The 24,356-nt window shown below is 38.2% G+C and overlaps 1 protein-coding gene across 1 annotated transcript in view; it reads right to left on the reverse strand.

Moving 5' to 3' along the window:
• Positions 1-543: 543 nt before the first annotated feature.
• Positions 544-24,356, reverse strand: part of pclob (piccolo presynaptic cytomatrix protein b) — a 55,165-nt gene continuing 31,352 nt past the window's right edge. Inside the window, exons 18-41 of the mRNA XM_087797771.1 lie at positions 22,464-24,001; positions 22,111-22,376; positions 20,936-21,764; positions 19,418-20,468; positions 17,391-17,459; positions 17,075-17,101; positions 15,515-15,603; positions 15,371-15,446; positions 15,157-15,282; positions 12,881-12,989; positions 12,646-12,713; positions 12,318-12,553; positions 11,448-11,492; positions 11,251-11,378; positions 10,417-10,443; positions 9,419-9,512; positions 8,928-8,999; positions 7,862-8,162; positions 7,580-7,774; positions 5,624-5,765; positions 5,484-5,542; positions 4,018-4,155; positions 3,795-3,940; positions 544-2,962 (exon numbers count right to left, since the gene is read on the reverse strand). Coding sequence (XP_087653897.1) covers positions 2,819-2,962; positions 3,795-3,940; positions 4,018-4,155; positions 5,484-5,542; positions 5,624-5,765; positions 7,580-7,774; positions 7,862-8,162; positions 8,928-8,999; positions 9,419-9,512; positions 10,417-10,443; positions 11,251-11,378; positions 11,448-11,492; positions 12,318-12,553; positions 12,646-12,713; positions 12,881-12,989; positions 15,157-15,282; positions 15,371-15,446; positions 15,515-15,603; positions 17,075-17,101; positions 17,391-17,459; positions 19,418-20,468; positions 20,936-21,764; positions 22,111-22,376; positions 22,464-24,001 — 5,975 coding nt within the window. The 3' untranslated portion in view covers positions 544-2,818. The remainder of the gene's footprint in view (positions 2,963-3,794; positions 3,941-4,017; positions 4,156-5,483; positions 5,543-5,623; positions 5,766-7,579; positions 7,775-7,861; positions 8,163-8,927; positions 9,000-9,418; positions 9,513-10,416; positions 10,444-11,250; positions 11,379-11,447; positions 11,493-12,317; positions 12,554-12,645; positions 12,714-12,880; positions 12,990-15,156; positions 15,283-15,370; positions 15,447-15,514; positions 15,604-17,074; positions 17,102-17,390; positions 17,460-19,417; positions 20,469-20,935; positions 21,765-22,110; positions 22,377-22,463; positions 24,002-24,356) is intronic.

A 24,356-nucleotide genomic window follows, 5' to 3' on the forward strand; every position in this document is an offset into this window, starting at 1 on the left:
GAAGAAAAAAGGAGACCTGTTAAATCCATTAGTGTGAGTGTTTTTGAAATCCTTTTAGTAGAAATCTGTTTCTACAGATTTCTTAACAGATAAAAGGCTGAATGTTAAATTATGGATTTATTATATATAAAAAACCTGTGTAAAGAAAATAAAAAATGTTTTGCGGACCCTTTAGGTCAGAGTCAAAAACCAAAAAACTCTCTCATATGAATATTATTGTGTACTCAAGTGTATGCTGGTAAAAACATCACAAAAACATCCGACTCTGTGCAAAACAGTTTAGTTTACAGTGTTTTGTGACTTATATTAAATAAAGTGTGTTTTTTACCCAACATAGTCTTTCTAAAAAACTGTTTCCCTTTTCCGTTTTTACCTGTGACTGCTTACAACGCAAAGTTTATAATGTGACCCTTTAGTAAATGTAATAAGCCCCACCCCCCTTGTTAATCCTCTTTTTAATACCATCGTGAGTCCAATTAGTTGGTCGGAAAATTACAGACATAATCATTAAATCACAAAGGAATAAAGCACTATTTCTTTCAGTTAGGTTGATCTATATATTTATTCTTTAGACTCGAGGGGAAAACAGCTGATTTTTACAGCACAATTTGCATAATATCTCAACACATTCTGTGTACAACCACAAAACCATAACATTATATTCTTTTTTTTTTACACAGGGTGAAAAACAAGACAAACTTTACAAGCATATTTTTTACAGTCCGCATACAGATAAATCTATACATATTCTCTCTCTTTTTAAATCTTTAGTCAAATTTACAGACAAACTATCAACAAAACATGCAACATCCAGAAAGGTATTTCATTAGATTTTTTTTCTTTTTTTCTCCCTCGTCACTGTTTTAGCTGTTTGTTACAGGACATGTTTGCACAGATAGTCACATGTTTTAGAACACAATCGAATCCCTTTAGACAACTATAGGACACACAATGCTGTACAATTCCTTTTTTTTCGTGAATTAAACGACACACATGCTCATATGTTGGACGATATAAACATTCATTCTTTGTAGAAAATAAACACTATGTACACATTGAGTCACATTCACACTTCTCGGAACAACAACGGATAGGTTTCTTTTTTACAACAACAGGCAACGGATTAACTAAATAATCCTAGGAATCCATGAAAGTGGATTGAAGGGAAACAACAACACCCGACTCTGACCAGACATATGTATCGCCCTCCATACACAGACTGATAAGTAATCTATGGAATGCATTTAATGATTTGTGTGCATTAACAGCCAAAAGCAATTTCTTTTTTCTTCATTTTTTTTGTGCCACAAAGATACATCATGCACACCAGTTTATTTTCTCTCACGGCAGTTAAAAACACAGAGACATTTAAGTTTGCTTGACATTGAAATGGCCTAAGAAATGAACCATAATAAAGTGCACATTGTTAAAGTAATCCTCACAGAAAACGAACAAACAAGACACATTCAAAACCATATGCTCATTTATAAATGCATTCAAACATCTATGTTGCATAGAAGTACTTCTAAATAAAAGATGGGTCTGAAGTTTAAAAAAATATATATCAAGGTTGGCACAACAAAATATTTAAATCTGTTTGTTTTTTTCTCATTCACCCTCTCTTTTATCCTCAATTTGATATTTATTGAACATTTGCTGACGCTCATTTTTTAGATTGCGTCAGCCCTGATATGTTTAGATACACTAACAGTCATAGTGAAGGTGGATGGTTAGTGTTCTAACGATGACAATGAACCACCATTGACATCATATTAGAGCCAGTGAAAATGGGAGGAAATCAAAGGGGCTGATGGGTACTTCTCACTGGCCTTAATATGCTGCCACGGTGTTTGAAACATTTAGCCTCGTGTGTTCTTCTGACCTCAGTTATTAACAACCACAGTGGGCTTGTTTCCTCACCACTGTGGGATTCACAAACGCACAACACCACTACATTGAAACAGATGTAGGAAGTGACTGGTGGTTACACTTATCCTTATTTGGGGGTTTTAATAGGAGGACAAAACACAAACCTACTTGCATCAACAGCACTTCTATTAATTACATCATGGATTGCACGCAAAAATATACTTCTGAACAAGCACTGAAATGTCTCACACACTAAACAGATGTGGTAAACATTTGTCATTCTCTGTAGTTGGCTTGTAACATTCAACGCAAAGGAGCGTCTTCATTCTTGTATTGTAATTCCTTCTTCCGTCGTATAGCAGCAAAAACTTCCCCTGCTGTTCACCTTTAAACTCAAAGCACTGTTGAATATTGAAAGGGAAACGGTTACACGTACCTCGAATTCAAACAGTAGCACAGAGAAGAGTACTGGATTGTCAGTACGCCACCCTCAGCTTTACAAAGATAATATATCTAGTGGAGAGAGTAGTATATCTATTTTAAGTACTGCGTCTTTATCTGTACTATGAGAAATAAACTTTTGATATGCTCTTATATCTTGGATATATACAATCTGAGGTGCTTCGTACCATAATCTTGGTATTAAAAATAAATATAATTGTGAATTATGATATCATTATATAGATTTATTTAGCTCTATCATCGATTGTAAACTCCATTAAACCTGTTTGTTATGTTCCCTCCGAGAAGAGGTCGTCTCCACACTGCAGTTTCGTCCACGTCTGCTTATCACAGCAACGTCTTCGTCCTGAAAGACCCGACGGAGGACGCGGTGGTCGTCTTGGCAGTGTTTGACTGATACAGTTTCTAACCCATAATAAGGATAAAAGAAAATGAAGCGCTTTCATTTCAGCCGCCCCCAGTTGTCGATGGATGTGTCTTCTCGGGTTCAGGGGATTGTTTGAGTGGAGCTGACAAACAGCTTGTGCCAGCTGACCACACGTTTCCTCATGTCCACCTTGTCCAGCCAGATGTATGCTTCGCCGATAAGCGTCTTCTTCACAAACTTCCCTCCATTGGAAACCAAGAAAAGCTAGAAATAGAAGTATAAATTGACAATATCAGCATAATAAAATTGTGTGTGTTTCTGTCAAATAGACAAAGTATCTTATTGTAGACAATAGAGTCTTAAATAACCAATAAATATTGCTCAGGATATTTCCTTTTTTTTTGTATTTGTGTTGTAATCTAAAGCCACCATTAACAAGAAAATGCTAGGTTGTTTTCAGCTAAGGCTAATCTGTCCCATATGAGCAAAGAAACAAGCAACATCAAGACAGACTTTCCTTTTAAGCTGTGAAGTTCTTCATGTGGTATAACTTGAAGATTTTGATATTTCCAACGATCCCCGGTCTTCTTCATGTCCATCCATAAACTTCAATCTACCGCTACATATTACAATACCGTATAATGTAAGATCTCTTTAAATGATCCCTTTAGAGGATTGTACCTAGCAATGCCAAAACATCTCGGGCGGTATTCCTAACATTTCTAAGTGCAAAGAGATGTTCATACTGTATTGTGGCCAAATTCTAAGAGTTTTTTTTTTCCTGCAATTTCCTCCCATAGTTTATACTAGTAGAGATAAAAGCTATTCCTGAAGAATCGTAAGAGAGATCCTACGATTAAGAAATTTTCAAAGCAGGGAATATGACTGTTGACATGCAAGAGTTAATGTTTGTGGTAAGAGATACTTTTTTATTGAATGCAATACCTTGGACAAATACAAATGTCTTCTCCAATTCTTACTCTTATGGGGGGCTCCTAAGCTAAGACTACTTGCCATGGGTTTTTAGGTTAAGTCGAGAGCTCTCTGAGAGGACTCTAACAATCTTTAGGAATACACGATTCAAATTGCTTTCTACCTGTATAGAATGTCCAGTTGGGTTCAGTGGAAATCTGAATGTCTCGTTGAAAGAAGGCTCTCTGTCATGGCGGCACACTCTCGTCTTCTTCTTAATGATCCTCTTCTGAGTGGCGACGTTGACAACGTAGAGCTTCACGTACAGATCTGAGGGAATGGAGAAAATGAATTGATACAGGTTTCTTTATTGTGGATTAAAAGTGTAAACATGTTTTAGTATGGACCTGGTAGGTGATCGGGACTCTTGAATTTATAGGTGATGTTTCGGCATTGTAGAATCTCCAAGACCAGTTGGTCTCCTTCGGTCTTCACCTCCTTCTTCAGAGCAACTTTGATTTCCCCCATGACTTGAGTTTTCCCGCCTGAATGAAAAAAAATTAGTTTTTGTGTCAACCAAGATTTGAATTTAAACACAAAAAAACGAAACTGATGCTCGAGTTTAGTTTAATATTCAGTGTTGAAAGTTCTAAACCAAAAAAGAGAAGTTTACCTATTAGTGTACGTGTTTATAGTCCAACTATTGGTTTGTAACATTGTAGAGCCTCTTGATTAATGTTAGTCCTAATGTGGCTTTTTTAGTTGGGTCATTGTGGAGCTCATTTGTAATTTAAGTATTTAGTGTTTTATCAGGTCAATGTATCCATGTTTTAGTAACTGTTTTTCTGTCTGTCTGTCTGTCTGTCTGTCTGTCTGTCTGTCTGTCTGTCTGTCCGTCTTTCTTTCTTTCCTCGTTAAGTCATTTTTATCTAGGTCAGACATTATAATTGTTTTAATAAATAGAATTTAGCAATTGCTTAACTTTCTAGAATGGCCAGTTGTCAACAGGGCTAGCAAACTGTATTGTGAAACTATTAGTTTATTTTCAGATTTTAAAGATTAGAATCAAAATTTCGTAATTGAACACGTCAATAACACTTTTTTTACGGACAAAAATAGGAACCTTTTGAAATAAAAGTATATATATATATATATATATATGAGCTCAGATAAATAAATAAAGAGGGCATAAGGTTTATAAGGGGTTTAAGGTTTAAAGCTTTTGTTACCTCAGGGTCCGACCTCCCTGTCTTCCATAAATACATATGCACTGGTGGAGGTCGTTGACCTTGACCCAGAGGCAGCACGAGGGATAAAACAATAACATTTCTTTTCAGGCCTTTGGGTCACCTTGACCCTGAGATAACACAAGGGTTAAGGCCGTTTTTTGTTGTTTTTATTTTTAAGTAACACAGTTTTTGCTTTAAAAAGGGACCAGTTCTATAGAATGACTAATACATACATAAAATATTTTAATAAATAAAAAAATAAAACATATTTTCCTTTAGTTCCTTTTTTTTTGGCAACATAATGCTCATACAGTATGTGTTGCAGCTGTCAGGCTGGAGCCTGGGATGAACTTGAAGTCTCTGTTACAAATTGAAACTAGAGATGGAAGGGCGACATCATGACACCTGAGCAACATGAAACTCAGATATAGTTATGGCAGCAGGCAGGATAGTGTGACACCCTCTTGTCTCCCATTATCTCAAGATGCGGGTTATGCCTTTATGCTGAAGTGTAAATGTGTTAAGCGCATCTCAATTGAGCTGTCAATGACAAGTCAAATACGTAGTAAATGAGGTTTTGTAATAAATGCCCAGCAGGGGGAGATGTTAAACCATGAAAATAAATCATGATCTTGTGCACTTGCCTTCATTTTCTGGAGTCCCCAGTTGGTGTTTGTCAGTGCCATTCGGGATACCTTTTCCACTGTATAAATGAAAAAGTGAAAATTAAGAGGTGGGAAACAACGCCATTCGTAAGCTGTTACACTGTTAAATAATATCTCACATCCGTGGCACTTGGAAAATGGCACTGTCCACTCCAGTGTCCGCCCCGTCGACAACATCTAGATCGTTGTAAGCACCTCCCACGAGACTCGGGGCAGAGAGAACCACTGATCCTGACATGTCAGCCAGACGGTGCCCTGGTCCTGCGGGTCACATAGATATGTTCGATACAATAAAGTCGTAGTTGTTTGCGCATCTAAAAGTGATGCAGGTAAAATTATCCTTAGAGACAGGCCACAATGCTGATTGTGAAGAACATGTATCAAAATAAAGAATTAAACTCGACTAAATGACCAAACATGTATAGTATAGAAGCAGTTCCTCGTAAGCATCTTTGCATGATGTTCAAAACATCATCATCTTCTACCACACACATGCATTTACACTCACTGTACCGTAACATTTTCTTTCCTTCAGCAACCACTGAGGCGGAAATGCAATGTAATATAATTATAACTGAGCATCCTATAAGAATAATTCAATTGTTTGTCAGTTGATGTTATATTCTTTGACATAAACTCTGTTGAAGCGAACCAACCAAACTTTATTTGAACGTATGTGATCGGTATATGAAATATCTGAGTTGCATATTTTACGCTATATTTACATCTGCCGAGGAAGACATGTTTTATGATTTGTCTGACTTTCAGAAGAATAACTGGATGACTGAACTTAAATTAACTTTTGAGGAAATGTTGATATTGGGAGTAGGACAAGATAATTGAATTTTGGTGTCATACCAAATTACCATCTGGATCCACAGCTATTTATTTTATATATAATTGCTTTTGTGCAGAAGGAGCTGACAATGCAGTTTCCCGTTCATGCGTGTCTGCCGTTTGACTTGTGCAAGCAAGTGACAGAACGCTATCACCATCAGACCCATTGAGCTTATTGACCTCGACAAAATTTCAAATGCTAAAAGTCTTAAATGATGTACAAAAAAAACATATTATTGTATTATAATAATCAACAACTCAGTGTATTGGTAGAATAATTTAGTTACTTTTTCTGTTTTTATTATAAAACAGAATCCATTAAGCATGGACAAACAGAAATACAAGAAAATAAAAATAAATCCACATTAAACTCAACGTACCATTGATTTAAAAAATAATAATTTAGAACTTAAAATGTACATAGTTTGTTTTTTAATTCACTTTTAATTTGTCCTATGTTGCCTCACCTTCCCAGCACAAGATGAGCTCTTTACATCCACTGGCCGATGGGACACTGTCCAGTAGGCTTTTGAGCTTCTTTTCTGTTTGCTGGTTTCAGTTTCACGTTTTGTGTCCCCCTTGTTATAAGACAATGGGGGTTGGGGGAAGGACAGGTAGGGCAAAGGGGGAGTCCATGTGCCATACCTGGTGCCAGCTTTTTTTTTGTATTTTGCGGGGGCATTTCATTTTATATGGCACACGCATGCAAACATGGAGAGAGAAAGACTGCCGCATCACCAAATCCTTCATGGCTGGGACGAGCCGGAGACGCTGCATGCTTGACTAGCGTGGACACTTTAAAGGGGATTTTGAACACGGCTCCTAATTTTGCTGACAACTGCTCTATTTTTAAAGCCGCTGGACTGCCAACCCAGATTGGCTCTGATGCTTGTCTTTGCAGAAACCATGAGAGTGGCACATGCAGACATTAAATGGTAAAACGATAATAGCGCTATTTAACCCAACATGTTCATACTGCTTATATTTAAAAATAAGTTTAAATTCATTTTCTAATTATACTTTTTTAAAATATTAATTTACATAATTGATATACTTTATATTTATAGTACTCTTTATTTAAGATTAATTTAGCCACGGTTAAGTGCTGAACTCAGAATGCTCTTTAAATAATTATACAGTTCAGGGGGTGTCAATGCATGAAGTTCCTACAAAGGTCACATGCAAAGGAAAGAGGAAGCATGTCACAGGAGTACATCAGGGGGAGGGGAGGAAGTTACTTGGTTGCAGGCGGGCCTGTTGCACAGCAGCCTCAGCGGCAGCAATGGCTATCCCAGCATCCTCTAGGTGGGCCTGAGTGACACTGCTCTTGCTTTGACTTCGGGAGGGGCCATGCGATCGAAGTTGACCGTCGGAGGAAGACTTGGAGCTGCCGGGGCTGCTGTGAGACTTTTCTAAAGACAACATCTGCATATCTGTTGGGATTAAATTGGAAGTGAAGGATCTCAAGAGGTGCTCAGTGTTGGCTCAGAAAGTCTGTGAAGGTTTATTTTCTCTCTTACCTTTGGATGGGTCGGGGAAGATTCCATGGCTTCTACTCTTGATGACTGAGTTTTTAGGCGAATCATAATCCCCCTCCTCGTGTGCTAGTCCTTGTCCATGTCCAATTCCATGCCCAGGTACTGACATGTGGCCCTGGCCGTGGCCGTATCCCTGACCATAAGCTTGAGCTGGTCCGGATCCCGGTGGCCCCTGAGTGGAATGGTGAGCTCGGCTGTGCTCGATGCTCTCACTCTGCTCTCGGAGAGTGTGCCATCTTGGAGTGTTGTCAAGCTGATTGGTGTTCGACAAGTCAATTAACACCTTTGGGAAAAGCCACAAAATGTAAGAACATGCACTTCTGTGAGGAAGTAATTATTATCACTTGCCAATTTATATTTAGTAGGGATGGGTTTTGTGTAGCTTTCAATCATTACTGGTGCCAGACTTGTGGTTTTAAAATAGTGCTTTAACGGTGCATGAAGCAGTTTGAGCCCTTTTCATTGTAATACAGTTTTTCTTTGGGGCTAAATTGTATGTGTGAGTAAGACGTGAACGCTTGAAGTGCTCCTCAAGGAAATTCCCCGAAGTGAGTGAGAATGCCATGAATAAATATTTTTTAAATACATATTGGATGTGAAGGTGGTAAAAGAAGTGACGTGTTACTTTTTGGTCTGGCTAGCCATAATAGTAGAGTATATGTACGCAACCCTAGTGGTGGAACCTAAATGGTGCAAGTAATAGTACTTTTGACTGTTTCATTTTGGAGCCAGATTGAGAGGGCTGTCAGGCAAGTTTAGGTGAGGAAGAAGTGGGATGTCAGGAGTTTATTCAAGAATAAATAATAAATAAATAAAAATGTACATTAGGAAAACCAAAAAGAAGCACAAATATCTTGTTACTACCATTTATGTCAGAAATTATACCATCATGTTAGCAATCACTATTTCATAAGAATATATGGTTTTGGGGGCATTGTAGTTGAAAAGACAAACTGAAGAATGGCTTTAAATAATAAACTTTATTTCCTAAATACACTCTTCAGACCTGCTTGCTTAAAGATCAGGAAAATAAAATCTCAACACTTACCTCGCCTAAGAAATCATTGGAAGACGATCTGTCATAATCCCACACCGTCACCTCCAGGGTCTTTTTCTTCAACTGAAATGAAAACATTATTAGATATAAACTTTAATTGAGAGAGGTCTATCTACAGTTATATGCTGACGTGAACTAAAATGAAATGAAACCAATTTGTTCTAAAAATTTCAGAAAGCTCTCCCGACAAATGCCAGAACTACATCTTGAGAATACGCAGCAGATTGTATTCCCTACGTGCTTAAAAGTTAATCCCTTTAGAACTGATCATCAAACTTCTTGTTATCTGGAGCAGAAAACCGACACAAACAGTGACACTCCAGCACAGATACATGATTATACGACTGCTATCGCAGCACAGTTGAGCTGTTATCCAAAATGTATGAGAGCAGAAATGTTGCTTGTTAGCTTGTGTTGTGGATCAAATAGAGCTGGAAACAGCAAAGGAAAACAACAAGCTTCAGATCCTGCTGTGTGTGTACCTGTTCCAGATGAATGTTCTTATAAATAACAGTTTGGTTCCACTCTGGGTTCATGGTCTTTTGAGCATACTTCGTCCTCCGCTTGTTATCAGCGCTAAAACATCACAATAGACAAAATGTGGGCTGGTGAGTAAAATATTGTATGTACACATCTGTAATTACAATTGACAACAAAACTGAAAAGAAAGTTAAAAACATGGCACACTGTCTATCCCAATTATGGAATGAAAATGACCTTGAGTTGGACATAGAATGTTTTTGTTTTTTTGGGGGCTTTTTCCATTGTACCTCAAATGCTTCCAACAAAATAACCAAGATGTCACTAAGATATCTTGAAAGAGAAATTACCAGATGATAATAGATACAAAAGTGATTTTTAAACACAATTAACAACAAAATAAGGTTGTGAAAATCATATCTTAATCAATGAATATAATAATAACATTATATGCATGTATATGTATATAATAGGCTGCATTAACGGTGGCTTACTGGGCCCTGAACTTTAAGTTAAACACATGCTAGAATTTGCATTTTCAATTGTCACTTTTATTCCATGAAAATGAAGAGAGACATGCAAATTCTACAAGCCATTGCATGGAAAATGTTGTAAGCTTCTTTCATTTAAAAGTTAAAATCTATTCACATATTGTTTTTTCCCCCAAATGGTTTGTTTAGTTGACATTAATATTGGCTAATCAGGCCAGATACAAAGGATTTTCAATCTTTCAATTTAAAATTATTGTTTTCATTCCATGGCCAATTAAATAGAAAAATAAAACATGAATGTCCCTTTTTAATAATTTAAAGTCCATACAATCATAAAAACACTGATGAAGCGTGAAAAGCATGATGACAAAAAGCAAAGGATATCAGCATTTTGAACATCATGAGAAAAAGAAAAAAGTTGGGCAAACGACAAAGGTCACAAAAAAAGGATGGAAAACCATATTCAGGGGAAACAATTCAGGGGACCAAAGAGATCAGCACCACACTACCTTGCATTCTGGACAACCATGACTTGTCTGAGGGAGTCCAGAAGAGGAAGAGGAGGGCAGATAACACAAACAAGAAAGCAAAAACACAAAAAACTGTCAGAGCTCAAAGGAAATGCAGTGAAGGATAGCGAGCTGAGGCAATCAATATTCTCTCCGGGGTGCAAGATGGTTTTCATGGCCGACGAATGTATGCGACGGATGATCATTAAACTTCTAAATGACTACAACTGGCTCGTGGGTAAATGAATAATTCAATATCCTGAAGTGTGTATAAAATCCAGTGTCTCCGTACTCAAGTAAAAACGACTGAGGAATGCATTTCAAAATACTCATCAAGCAGAACAACAGGAGTACAATTGTGGCCTCCTTTTGTTTCAAAGCCATAAATTGTGTAGGCTGAGAGGTCTTATAAGCCAGGGAGCAGGTCTAATGGGGTCATTATTTACACACAGATACTGTTACAGAGCACATAAAAGCTCTATCGATCGCTCCTCTGGCTATTCTCAGCCCTGGAGGAAGACAGAGGAGGAATAAGCACAGCCTTAGAATCTAACATGTTGATGGTTTTTTTCACCAATTCAGCAAAAATATGAGCCCTCTAAGGCAAAATTCTACTCCTGACTTAACTGGAAAATTTATATTTATTTCAACTTTGAAAAAATAGCACACATCAAGTGATTGCCTCATGTCGCAACACTCTGTCCATCTTTATTTTTATCCGAAACTGCAACATCAATACGAATTCATAAAGAAATAGGGTAGGGAAATCAAGAAAGGCACACAAGGTAGAAGGCTGACAGAGACCAGACACTCAACAGGACAATCTGAGCTCACCCTCGGCCCGGCAAGAGGTAGACCTTGACAAAAGGATCAGAGTAGCCGTCATCCCTCGGGGCAAGGTTCCTAGCCTGCAATACGTGGACGATCAGGTTTCCCAGGTTCCTGTCATAGTTGATCTGGAGCTGATGGAAGAATTTTTCTTTAATTTTCAATTGACCTTTAGAAGCATTTATTCCTTTAAAAATACCTACCTGGATTTCTCCTGTGATAGGATGGGTTTCCCTTAATATTTCAGGCTGTAGACAAGAGAAAATATTTGAAATGAATAATTTGTTTAACAAAATGTTGCAAACCATACGATCACTCTTATTGCTAATTATATTTCATCCTTTCTTTTTAGATTATGTCCTTTCATAATTTTTAATTATTAGTTTTGCGTGTGACATTTAAAAAGCAATTACTGTCAGAGTTTTACAAATTGGTTTCATTCTGATTCTCCGGTTAACAATGTTGTACAGAGCCACAAAAAGGGGCTGAATTGACCCATGGCCAGACTTTAACTTCCCTAGGATTAAGGGTTTCGTGAATTTCTTTTGTACAGTATAATGTACAGTATGTAGCGAGAATCCCAGTCAAATGTGGAAAGGATGTAGATGTGGGTGTCCAACGCTAACGCCTGTCATAATCTCTCTTGATAAGATTAATGTTGATTTGTGACTTTCTTCTCTGGCCGGTGTGCTGCTGACAGTTGATAGTGATGGTTTCTGACAGTGTTGGCCAGTCCTCTGGAGAAACACAAGTGTCAGCAATTTTTCTAGCACTATTTATTTGCTGGATTTTCTTCAGACCAGCGTCAGCTCATTGAGTAGTTCTACATTTAGTCTTTGACACTCTCTTGTACTTCCCGTTTATTGGACCACACTTTGTCCTTGGTCCTTGTCATTCCTGGCAATTTTTTAGTTAGGATTTTCTCTGTGTTTTGGTGAGTTTTTAATGGATTTTTTTATTTAGTTTTTCCCTCTGGTCTTGAAGTCAATGTATGGAATTCCCCTGTTAGTGTTTCTGGACAGAGATACAAACACAGTGCTAAATAGTGATCGTATACTAACAAAAGTATTTACTCTGTGTCTTTGTTTCTTGTTTATTGCTGGCGAAGCGGGCTGGCCGGGACTTGGCACGCCACTCGAGGCAGCTGATCCTGTGCCAGAATGAAGAAGTGCAGAACGCTCCAGGGCCGACAGGACTCCAAAACCCCCAACTGCCATCCCAGCTACACCTGGAGCTTGCTGCTGGGAAACCTTTTGTAGTTCTGCAGCCAACTGTTTAGGGTCCACACCTGGGGAGCGCTGCCCACCTACTGACAGAATTCATGCATGGTAAGAGACCCTTAACTTGTGCTATATCGGCACAGATATGCACATGCATGCATCAACAAATCCTTGTACATACCAGCCTTAAGCTGGACATGGTGCTCCAGGGCTTGTGGGTGCTCGGGGTCAGACAGCATATTAAGGTCACTGTTTGGATGCATACATGAAATGTATAAGGGAATATTAATGTGTGATTAAGGAGTGCAAAGACAACTTAAAGGAGAAGGTACCGATGGGTGCACATCTGTCATGGTGTGGCTAAACGGATATTTATTTGTGGAACAGAGAGATAAATGATGACATCTGTCACTTACAGCCTCACGCAGAGCTCCGCCTCTGCACATTGCTGGCCCACGACGCACTGCACCTCTTCATAAGTCTTTCCAGTTAAGTGGATTCCGTTCCATTCCAACACCTGCATTCCTGTTGAAGGATAATTGTTTGGATCATTTCCAGACAATGTGTTTCAGCTAATTGATTTAATTTAACGTCACAACATCACTCTAGGTACAGCTCCATCTGAATTGTACTTTCAAAATGTTGCAAGATGCTATTCAGAATGTGTAGCCAAACACATGGCATTTTGTTATTCCAATGGGGATTATTCCCTTATCAAGGTTAGGACGAGAGGCAAAGGATAATCTGAACAGGTTGTCTGCTTTTCAACATTCAACCATTCATGCACATACTCACACCTATGCAAAATGTTGAGTATTCAGTCAACCTCTATTTACTTTAGATTGTGGGTGAAACCATAGTACCTGGAGTAAACGCATATAAACTACACAAGCAAAGAAGGCAGGATGCCCCAAGCTGGAAGCAAATTTGCAACGTTCTAGCTTTGAGGGGGTAACACGACCCACTTCACTAATATGCCTTGTCTTGTCTTGTTTAAAAAAAGAAGTATAATTGCAAAATTAACTAAAATCTCCTACGTCTTTTTGCATTTCTTGAGGAGGGTTGCCACACTAGTCTTCCACCTTATCATATGATGTGTGTGTCACAAGTCACACCTGTCTTCTCCATGTCCTCTTTTAAAATGAAAAACCAATGATGGGTTGGTGGGGCCTGAAACATTGTGATACAGCATCTTAAGTTCAATCTAAAAGAGACAACGATTATACAGCACATAGTGCCATCTAGTCGACGAAAAATAATCATATCCATAACTGTTATTATACTTAATGTGTGTTCCCTCCAATGGCAACGCTGAAGTGGTCTTTTGTTTCAGGTGACAAAACAAGTCCAGCATCTCTACCTCAGCAAGGTCACTTGTAGAATAAGCATGTAAATATCAAGACGCTTAGGTCTAAATATGTTAAAAAGTAAAAAATGGTGGATCAGAAACCCAGAACTCTATCATCTATCTAATAATGGAAATGTGAAAAAAAGCACACACCACCTCCATTGGTCTCTCTATTATTTGATCCCAAATATTTTAAGTAATTCTCTCTTTTACTCCCTTATCTTCCCTCAACCATATTATCATAAATCACTATATAGTACTCTCTCCTACACAAGAGCTTCAAGCAAAAACTTGCTGTGACAATAAATGTGAATTAACAGCATCCTCTTTTCCCATCCCCCAGTCCATTCTCTCATTACCAGAGGGCATGTTCTGTTGTTGTTTTCCTTCTCTTTTCTCAGTTCACTTAACAATATAAAGTCTTGTCACTACGCATACATGAAAACAGCCATCAATGTTTATATATGTGAAAATATGAGCAAGGAAAACTGTGAAAACAACGACTAGCGTATGACCTCAAAAAAATGCATTTTCAAGCTCTTCAGTCACTCTGTGTATGTCTTTGATGGTGCTAAATATAGCATAATGACGAGCACACACAGTGCTGGCGAAGCTGGCTTGAGATGTTTTCCTTTCTGTTTGAATGTAACGTTTAGAGGGTTGACGCATGACAGATCACAAGTCGCAACGTCCCACATCTCCATCTGGATTTATGAGATTGTGACTCTCTGAGAATGTGTTCTAAGAGCTTACACTCGCAACCAAATGAAAAATATGTATGTTTATTTCCAGCGTTGCACAACATCCAATTGCCCTGATCACATGTCAGTCAGTAAGTAAGTAATAGTTATTTGCAAGTATTTGTTGTATTTATTTTAAGGGAAATATATAAGTATATTTTAAGTAAGTATTGTCCATTTGTATGTAAAACACAGTAACAAGTGTTAACCATTCTTGCTTTTGAACTCTTCTGCAACATATTATGACCACCAATGACTCAAAGTGCTTCAACACCTCAAACATGGGTCAAATACTACTTAAGAATCCTTTTTTATTATTCCTTTTCTATACATATGTACGTAAATATAATTGGCAAGAATATGCATGACATGATCCAAATGGGATTTGTTTCTTAACAAAAATTCACTGCATGTATATAGATGAAAATAGAAGGGATTTTTTGTTGCACAAGTGATATAATTGGTTCAGGAAAAAAATGTAGATCTTAAAAAGAAGGAAATAATGTATTCCATGTATTATACTATTTTTCTGTCATCCCTCTCACTCGTTATTGTTTAAACAATGTTGCCCAACTAATTTGAAAGGTCGAATGAAACTTCTTACCTTCGACTATCTTTCCTGTCTGTTCTGCTGCGCCTCCTGCAATCACTTTAGCGATGTAAGCTCCGATCTCTTTTCTGCTTCCAGGTATCTCCTTTCCACCGACCACACGAATCCCAAGACCGTTCCCTGTGGGATTAAAACACGTAAACACCTCAAGACGGAATAGACTGCGTAGGTGTGTAATGTTGAACTTGTAGCTTCTTAATCTTTTTACCTGAGACACTGGTGTCCTTTGGGTCTCTCTTAAGTTTAACGCAGGTGTGAGGGAAGGCGTAAGGGGCCAGGTTCATCTGAGAAAAGACACAAAATAATCATGTTGAGTTTATTGTCGGCTTGAGACTTCTCTCTTCATATTTACCTGTCTCCGGTCGGTAACGTTTCCTCTCTGCAGCTGCCCTTCCCGAGGCTTATCAAACCAGTCTGTGTCCTCTCTTCTAAGATGGTATGCTAGGTGTAACAAAATCATATTTACCATCATTTTAAATAAGTTTAACATGACCATAAATGCTAACATTTTATTAGCTCAAGTTGCCCAGAAAATAGTTTATCCTTGTGTCTGAGGACATGGGAATTTTAAAAATACTTTTATTGCATTTAAAGTCATAATTAACCATACTTAAATCAGCTTAAACAAGAACGTTTAACCTTCATTTAATTATGTTACATTTTAATTCTCATTAGAATGTATCATTAGAAATGTCACTGTAAAATTGAAAAAAGAAAACACAAAAACACAGAAATGCACAAAAAGTAAATATACCTTTAAGTAATACATAATACTTTCAAACTTGACACGCATTGAGCATAAAAGTTTAATCAATATTAAAGTTAAACTATAATGTTACTTTTCCTGTTTAATTGTCCCAGAAGGATTATTTATTTATTTGTTTTTTTTTTCAAGTCAATGATAGATTATGCTCTCCTGTAAACAGTTTAATTCTAAATAGAAACCTTAAAAGAGCTGACCTTCAATAAAGAGACACATACTTTGTTTACAAACTCAAAACAGCAAAGATTCATCAAAATGAAACCTGATAAAGATAACAAGAAACATACCCCAAAGACAGCAGCAATGTTTCAAGTAACTTTTAACCTGTGTTATCTCTTGGGTCAGGGTGACCCGGAGGCCCCGGAAACAAATGTGTTTGAGGTGTCCCTTGTGTTTTCTCTGGGTCAACACACTTATTTTTGGCCACTGGGTCACCTTGAATCACAAGGGATAACTTTGTTGACAGATCAATTTCTATGGTCTAGACTCTAGTGCTCTAGATCAAGGAAAAAACACCATAACTGGTATATCCTGTTGTTCGTAGTAACCTCATCTACACCGCTTCTGGCGCAGGAAATCGGACTAATAAAATCAAATACATTTTGTCATAAACTCATCTTTATGTTTCTGTGTTGTTGATAATGAATTATTCCATATTTTTAAGGGAATATTAGGTATTTCAACAGACATTTATCACAACATTTTTTGATATACAAAGTTGTTCCAACACCATAATTATTCATTTTTCAAATGACTTATTCTGACATGACTAAACAAGATTAAAACAGGAAGTTTCAGTTCATTGAAATACATTTACTTTTGACCGATGGGTACTTGAAATGGGTTGGATAAGCTCACAAGAACCACGATGGCGTGACATCATTCCATAGTATGGTGTATAACTAGAAACACTACAATGGAATGTAACTGGTATTTTTGTCTTCATGTAATGGTTTTCATTCCAAAATGGATCTGGCATGTCAACAGGAGATTGGCTAAATGGTATGTAGCTTGTTCCATTAAGATGTGGGTCATTCTGAAATGGATCAGCTGTTCAGGAAATCAACTCGAGAAGTGAATCATTCAGTACCATGGTATGAAGGCGCACATTCTCTATGTTACTACATGGCAGGTCAGTGGCTGTCTCACCTTCTATACTCCAGTTTGGGCCTCCAGCTGTAGTACAGAGGTATATGTGAATGGGTGTGTGTAATAGCTTGAGTCAGATAAGATACGATCAACAGACTTAACAATCTACAGGGGCCGCACCAGTACCAGTGGGTAAGCGTCAGCACATGCACTAATAACATGGGTCACCTTATCTGCATGCTTCAAAGATGTGCAAGACTAAAAGTATTGAGTAATAGCTGTTACGGAAAAGACAAAGACATTTGAGGGAAGAGTATTTGATAAGTTAAAGCAGGGTTGAGTCTGTATGATAAACTAGTATTTTAAAATACTCTACCGTGTCTGATACTCTCATGAATGATTCTGGCATCATCTCTGTTCAAAGCCAGCATGGACTCACAGATTGCTGCGGGCAGATCAAAACTTTTACGTTGGTTCAAGACAAGTTTTGTATTTAACAACAAGTTACAACGTCCATTACTGTAGTGCCAATTACTAAAAAGTAATAGTTCACCTAATATTCAAATTGCACTTGTTTTCTACTCACCCTAATGTTGACAAAGGGTTGGGATCACTTTTATAATAATCTTTTTCTTTTTAGAGTTAGAGGCAATAACATGTATGACCATAATGTGGTTGTGAACGTAGCCCAACTTTCTACATCTTTCTCGTCCAAAAAGACACACTAAAAAACATCCAAATACCTCTGTACTGCTCGTATGTAACATCTTGAAGCCTCGACATGAGAAAAAAAAAAACTTAAACAAGTTTGTATTTTAAGCTAGTCTGTAGTAGAAGCTTAAAGGCCAACATGCTACACGGTCAGACAGTAGACAGTTGGTGCTCGCGCAAGATATAGCTGTGGCAAGTGGGACGTAAAAAAAAAATAGGCGCCGTTCGAAAATGTCATATGGACATACATTTCTGCCTGTAAATTAAAAAAGTAAGAGATTACTCTCCCAACCCTTGGTCAATATGAGGGTGAGTAGAACGTGAGTGAATTTTGGGTGTACTATCCCTATAATGGTATTGTTGTCTTGTGGTTCTTTATTTACAACTAAAGAGGGCGATGTCTAATGTTGTATGTTTTTTAATCTAATGTAACACCACCAATCCCATTTTAAAGTGATGAAAGTGTTGTCATTTATCATCGATCACTAGAAGAAACAAACATCTTACATGGTTAATGAGACATCAACAGAGTCAAAAGACACAAAGTAGACATTGGATTCATTAAACAAAATCATGGTTTGACAAACATGCAACACTCCGAAAAAATGGAGACAAACATTTATATAACTTGGACAACAAAATGTCTCCAAAAGTAAATTTCAAAAGTGGAAACTTTTGCAGACCTGGTCGTCAACACAGTCTGGTTCTGCTTGAGGTTTCTGCCTATTAAAATGTCATTTTCTCACCAGTTTTATTAAACTGTAAAGCATCTAACATTATACTAAATATGAGGGAGGAATTTAAAATATATTATGATGTTTTTTATTTTATTTTAAGTTATTATTTTATTTTAGAATTCACTGGCAAAACATATTTATTATTGTTTAATTCTATACATGATGATATTTATTCGATACACATTTGTAATTTTTCGTTTTCGTTTTCTTTACTATCTATTATTATTTAAAAAAAAACATTCTATCAATAGTATACATTTTTTTCATTTGTATAGACTTGAAAATATGAGTTTTCAGTTGATAGTAAACTATTTTTCCTCTTTACAAATGTTACCTTTTAAAGATTTCTACTACACATTGAATGACTCATAGTTTACTTAACCTGTACATCAAAATAAGATAAAAACAAACAAACATTAATACATGTGTTACTGTGTGGATAGTCATCTTATTTTGACAAATAATTACATTTTATGAAAAACAACAGTTTGCCATTTTTTCTAATCATTTAATTACAGTTACAACATATAGTGTCAGTATCAGTATATGGCCCTTGTGGAAATGCATTGCTAATCACTATTCTAAATAATTGTTGGTACAGAAGGGAAATATAGTAAGGGGATTTAGTCAGCTTACTGTTACTCTAACTTCCAAACAAAAGGAGTATGTCCACTTTTTTTCAGGAATAAGTAGTGTAACTGTATTATTATATGGATTTAAAGTGTTTTGAGGTTGTTATTGCGACATCATTTAAGCATGCCAATATATTTAAAGGTATGTTTAGGATTAAAGGAAATAAGTATCTATGGGGGAGGTACAAATATGCAAGGAACCCCAAAATATATCAAAGTAAGCATGCAATAATGTTATGATTATATTAAGATATAAAAAGTTAGAACAGCCAATTAGCAACTGCATGCAAGGAAAGGTTAGATTAGTTTGAGGCAATATATACCTTCACTGTCAGACATGGCTCCTTGTAAATCGTCCATGATGAAGGCAATATCCCGATCATAGCCACGTGTCCGCGACTCCTCCCTCATATGTTGTTGAACTTCTGGCAGGGAATGGCTTGAGCCAAATTGGTCCCTGGAGTCAGCAGATATCGGAGGGAGAGGTCCAGCTGATGCTCTAGCCATACCCATAGGCTGCCCCACTGGGCTCAGAGGACTCTCCTCCTCAGAGTTCTGAGCCACAATGGGGATGCGGCCTCTGCTTTGGCTGATTGGCAAACTAGTGGGCTTCGCCCTGACCACCCCAGGGGCAAATGCTGCATCCAAAACCTCTCCCTCTGTTTTAAGTCTTAGTGAGGAGCTAGAAAGGTCTCTTTTCATGGATAGATCCAGGCCATAGACAGAAGAAGGGCGAGAAGAAGGACGTGAAGAGGGTCTGGAGCGACTGCCACTTGGGTAAGTGCCATCATCCGGTACACTTGTCCTTAAAGGAGATGTCATGCCAAATGACTGACTAAGATTAAGGGATCCAGAAAGGTTTGCCCCAAGCGAAGAGCCCAGATACTTCTGCTGCTCAGACAGGTTCTTCCTCAGCCCAAAGGTGATCTCATCCTGGAGTAATCTTGCTCTTGCTGCAAGGCTCGTCACAGACGATGTTCCCGATCCAATGAAGCTGGCAAAGTCAGGTTCCAAGTCCCTGCTTTCCTGAATCGGTGAGAATTTCGTGATTGCTTTCGGATCAATAACAGGCTTTTTACTTTTCATCTGTTTTTGGTACAGCACAGCCGCTGGGAGCTGTTTTGCTGCTTGCTTTTCCAGCGTTAGTCGACCAATGCTGTATTTTTCACCTTTAGGAAAGTGACGGAAATTGCCATCACTGGGAAGATACTGGGGCAAGCTGAGGCCCGATAAATGTTCGAATCCCTCTGTTCCCCGTCTAAATTCTTGCTTGATCTGCTGTTTCAGTAGTTTCAGCTCATAAGGCTCCTCCATAGTTTCATCTTCTCCTTTACCATATCCCTGAAGACGAGAAGATCCTAAAAAATCTGCAACCTAAAAGAAAAATAATTATCTCTTTACAATCAAACCTCCACATAATTATTCTGTTTTGTTTTCAAAATTCAAGTTATGGCATTTTTTACTTATTTAATCAATTTTACGATTACATTTTCTGGATTTTTGTAATCATGCTAAGTTAAAATGTGCATGATTGTTTGTGATGATCTTTATTTTATTTGGAAGGTTTTGAACTTGCAAAAATAAAATTTAAACTTGTCTTTAAAAAACATTGAACGTTTATTTATTTAGTTATTCCATTGTATTTTGTGTTTTATAAAGTCATGTTTGCATTGTAAACAAGTCCAATGGATTTAAGAGAAATGTCTGGTGTCAGAAAATCTGCCAGAGGGAAGTTTCATTTGTTATAGTCAATCTTTGAAAATATCTTTATCAGTACAAAAATATGTTACATCAACAGGTATTGAGGCAACAATTTAAAGTGAAAATAAATGACAGCTTACTTCTGCTGTGCGTCTGACATCCGCTGCCCGAAGCAGTCTGTCTGCCTTTGACAGCTCCTTATCAGGTAAATTAAATCCAGATCCCAAGCCAGCGTTGCTTAGTCCCGTCGAATTCTTGGTCAGCTCCCCTATGTCTTCTATCAGTACATAATTCCTGGCATTATGGTGGTCGATGTCAGCATAAAAAGAATCAGCAGATATACTCGACATGGGACTTGAGGCCATGCTTCTCTCCTCTAACCCTAGTCTCAAGTCTAAGTTGCCATACTTGCCTCCTAGGTGCGCAACACTATAACCACTTTCAGAGGATGTGGGGACTATTATAAGGGGTTGGTTGCGCATCACTTCATAGTTGGTCTTCGAATCTAAATCAGATAAGGTAGTTTGTCGCTTCCCCTGTTGCATGAGTAAAGCATGTTGGTAGCTACTTGGTTGGGATTGTGTGTGGGAGAGGGTCATTGCAGACCCAGTTTGGTAAGGGGACACCTGTTGGTGATATAGTGACTGCTGTTGATATAGATTATCCTGAGTGTAGTGGCTGGTGGTCTGTGTCTGGGGGACATACTGACCATAGTGGGAATAAGGACTGGTAAGCGTGTTGTACTGCGAGTCAGCTTCTGTCTGTGGAGGGATAAACTGATCAAACTCTGACTGTGGTGCTGTCCGTGGTCTCTCTAAGCGGTCACCCCTGCCCTCTCTTATGTTGCTAACTTCACTGTCAGACATATAATCTCTCTCCTCTGCCACTCCTTGGAGATAGGCTCTCTCTCTCTTCTCACGCTCCTTTAGCAAGGCCTCCTTTCGTCGATTGATACCCATCTCCAGGTACCTACACCATTGAGTGCAACAAAAAAAAAGAGAGAACAACATATTTTAGGAATAATAACTTGACCTTTGTGTCAATTTCAAAAAGCAAAAAAACATGAAACATGATATTTTTGGTTCTCACACATGAATACCTTTTACTATGTGTGAGTTTGAAGAGGTCTCAATGAGTGATGTCAAGGAAGCCTTTTAGACCACATGCTATCAAGGGTAAGAATCATGTAGATCAATGTTGATTGCAGGAGAGAGAAATATTTTACTATGTTACATTGTAGTTAAGGGTGATTATATAAACCACACATAACTCATACATATTTCCTCCACAATGTAAATATCTAAATAAATCTTACCGCAGTTTGGCATCAATCTCTTTTTCCTCTTCATCTAGTTCAGCCTGTTTTTTCCGTAGTTTCGAAGATTCTCTTTCCACCAAATTAAGCTCCTTGTCAATATCCTGTAAAATCTTTGCCCGTGCCATTGTTGTACTGCGAGCAAGACGACGTCGAGCTGAGTTGGTGCTGTAACCAGATCTTCCAGATAAAGAATCATCTTCCGGGGGAGGTTCCGGCAGAGTCCGCTTCACCTTCTTTCCTGTGCCACTGGGAGATCCTCGTCCCTAGGACGTAAGATTGTTCAAAAACACAAATTAATATTTTGACTCGCATAACAAAAATGATTGCCCAGGAGTTCCGTATTGACCTACCGAATAGTCGGTATAATAGCTGCCAACCCTGTCTTCTGTTGATGGACTTAGGGATTTAGGATCTGATAGTGACTTCTGGCCAGCCTTCAATATCCGGGGTGCAGAAGAAAATCTGGATGGATCGGCTGTTAGCATCCTTTGGCCTCCTTGTGATCTCTCCGGTGAAAGTGGCGACACAGCAGTGTAGAAAATCTTTGTTTTTGAGGTGTCTGTTGTCAAGTGTGCACCATAAGCCACGTCAATTGGTGAATGTCGTCTATCTAAATCTGTCTGACAACTCAGACTTCCCCCTTTCTGGGAGTTTTCTGGTGCTGATATGTGCTTGATAATTTCAACCTTGGTGTCCATATGGACATTTGGTCGTTTGATACTTCCTGAGTGATCCGTTTGCACAGATATTTCAGCCACTGTCTGGATTGCAATGCTAGACACCTTGGAGCCATGTTTCCCATCACTACTATGTTTTCGAGATCTGCGTCGAGCTTTTGAAGGAATATCCCATTCATCTTGTTCTTCATCATCACTATGGCCTGAACTATCAATATTTCTTCTATTCTTTTTTCTTCTCCCCACATGTTGTTTCTCTGCCGAGTCTTCATCATCTGTTTGAACACCGCTATCAATGATCTTTCTCCCAGTACAATGATCAGCTGTCTTCCCTACATTAAACTGGTCCCGATTATGCTCTAAGTGTGTCCCAGTCAAGTGTGTAGATTCATCTTTGACTGGCCAATACTGACCACTGTCTCCCACTCCAGCATATTTGGCATTAAGAAGACTTTCAGTGGTAGCAGAGCTACCATAGTGTTCATCTAGCTGCCTCTGGAGTTGCAGTTGAAGATGTTGAATCTGCTGTAACTGTTCTTTCTGCTGGACATAGGTTTCCTGTTGAGCCACCATGTGGGCATGGTGCTCTTCCTCCTGCTGGAGAAGAAGCTGTTGTTTAAGAGCTTGAAGCTCTTCTAGCTCTCTTTGAACCATAAGCTGCTCTTGTTCACGGTAGCGCTGTATCTCCTGTCTTTCCCACTCTAGTTCCTCGGCAAGACACAATTGTTTAAGCTTCTCTAGCTCAAGGAACTCCCTTTCCATTTGGTACTGAACCATTTTAGTGTTGTCTAATCCAGGAAATATTGGAGAAGTTGCCAGGGCATCCAAAGAGGCAGCTATAGCTTCAAGGGTGTTGTCAGAGTACATTTCAGGGTAGCCTGTTATTATATCTGCCAAAGCTGTGGGTAGAAATTCCTTGGGTAGTCCAGTGTCAAAAGGGATTATATTTGTGGATGCAATCAAGCCATATGGGTCGAGAGTTAGTTGGTTTTGCAATGTTGAAGTTGGGGTTAGGGTTGTGCTAAACAGTGATCCAGGTTGGGTCGTTATGGCATATGTAGATGGTATTGGGGTAGCTACAGATGAGTAAACAATTCCATCTGCAGTCCTTAGAACACTATTAATACTGTGCACAGTAACTTGAGCGCATGATGGGCTTGTCATCCCTGGAAACGCTCCCGTAGCATTGCTAGTGTATTCAAGAGCTCTACCTGTATTGGTGCATAAAAAGATACAAAGTCTAAGTTTATAAATGAAATAAATATATATTATATATTTTTTAAACAACAGTTTATAAAATGTGTTGCATGCATGTCTTGCATGCACTTGATCACAGGCACAACTGAAGAAACTCTGGTTAGCAAGATGCAAATCCAAAACACTGAGGAACCACATGCAGGCACACGCATGCATCTGTTTAAAGAAAACAAACACACAAAGAGTGGATTAATACAAATATAAAAGTGTGGTAAAACATAGGGAAACAAGAGACACAAAGTGACGAGACACTGATGTGAAAAAAATAAAATATGAAGCCTGTTTTGTTGAATTATTAACAAAAAGAAA

The sequence above is a fragment of the Callionymus lyra genome, chromosome 8 (assembly GCF_982586985.1).
Source record: "Callionymus lyra chromosome 8, fCalLyr1.hap1.1, whole genome shotgun sequence".
Taxonomy (NCBI): domain Eukaryota; kingdom Metazoa; phylum Chordata; class Actinopteri; order Syngnathiformes; family Callionymidae; genus Callionymus; species Callionymus lyra.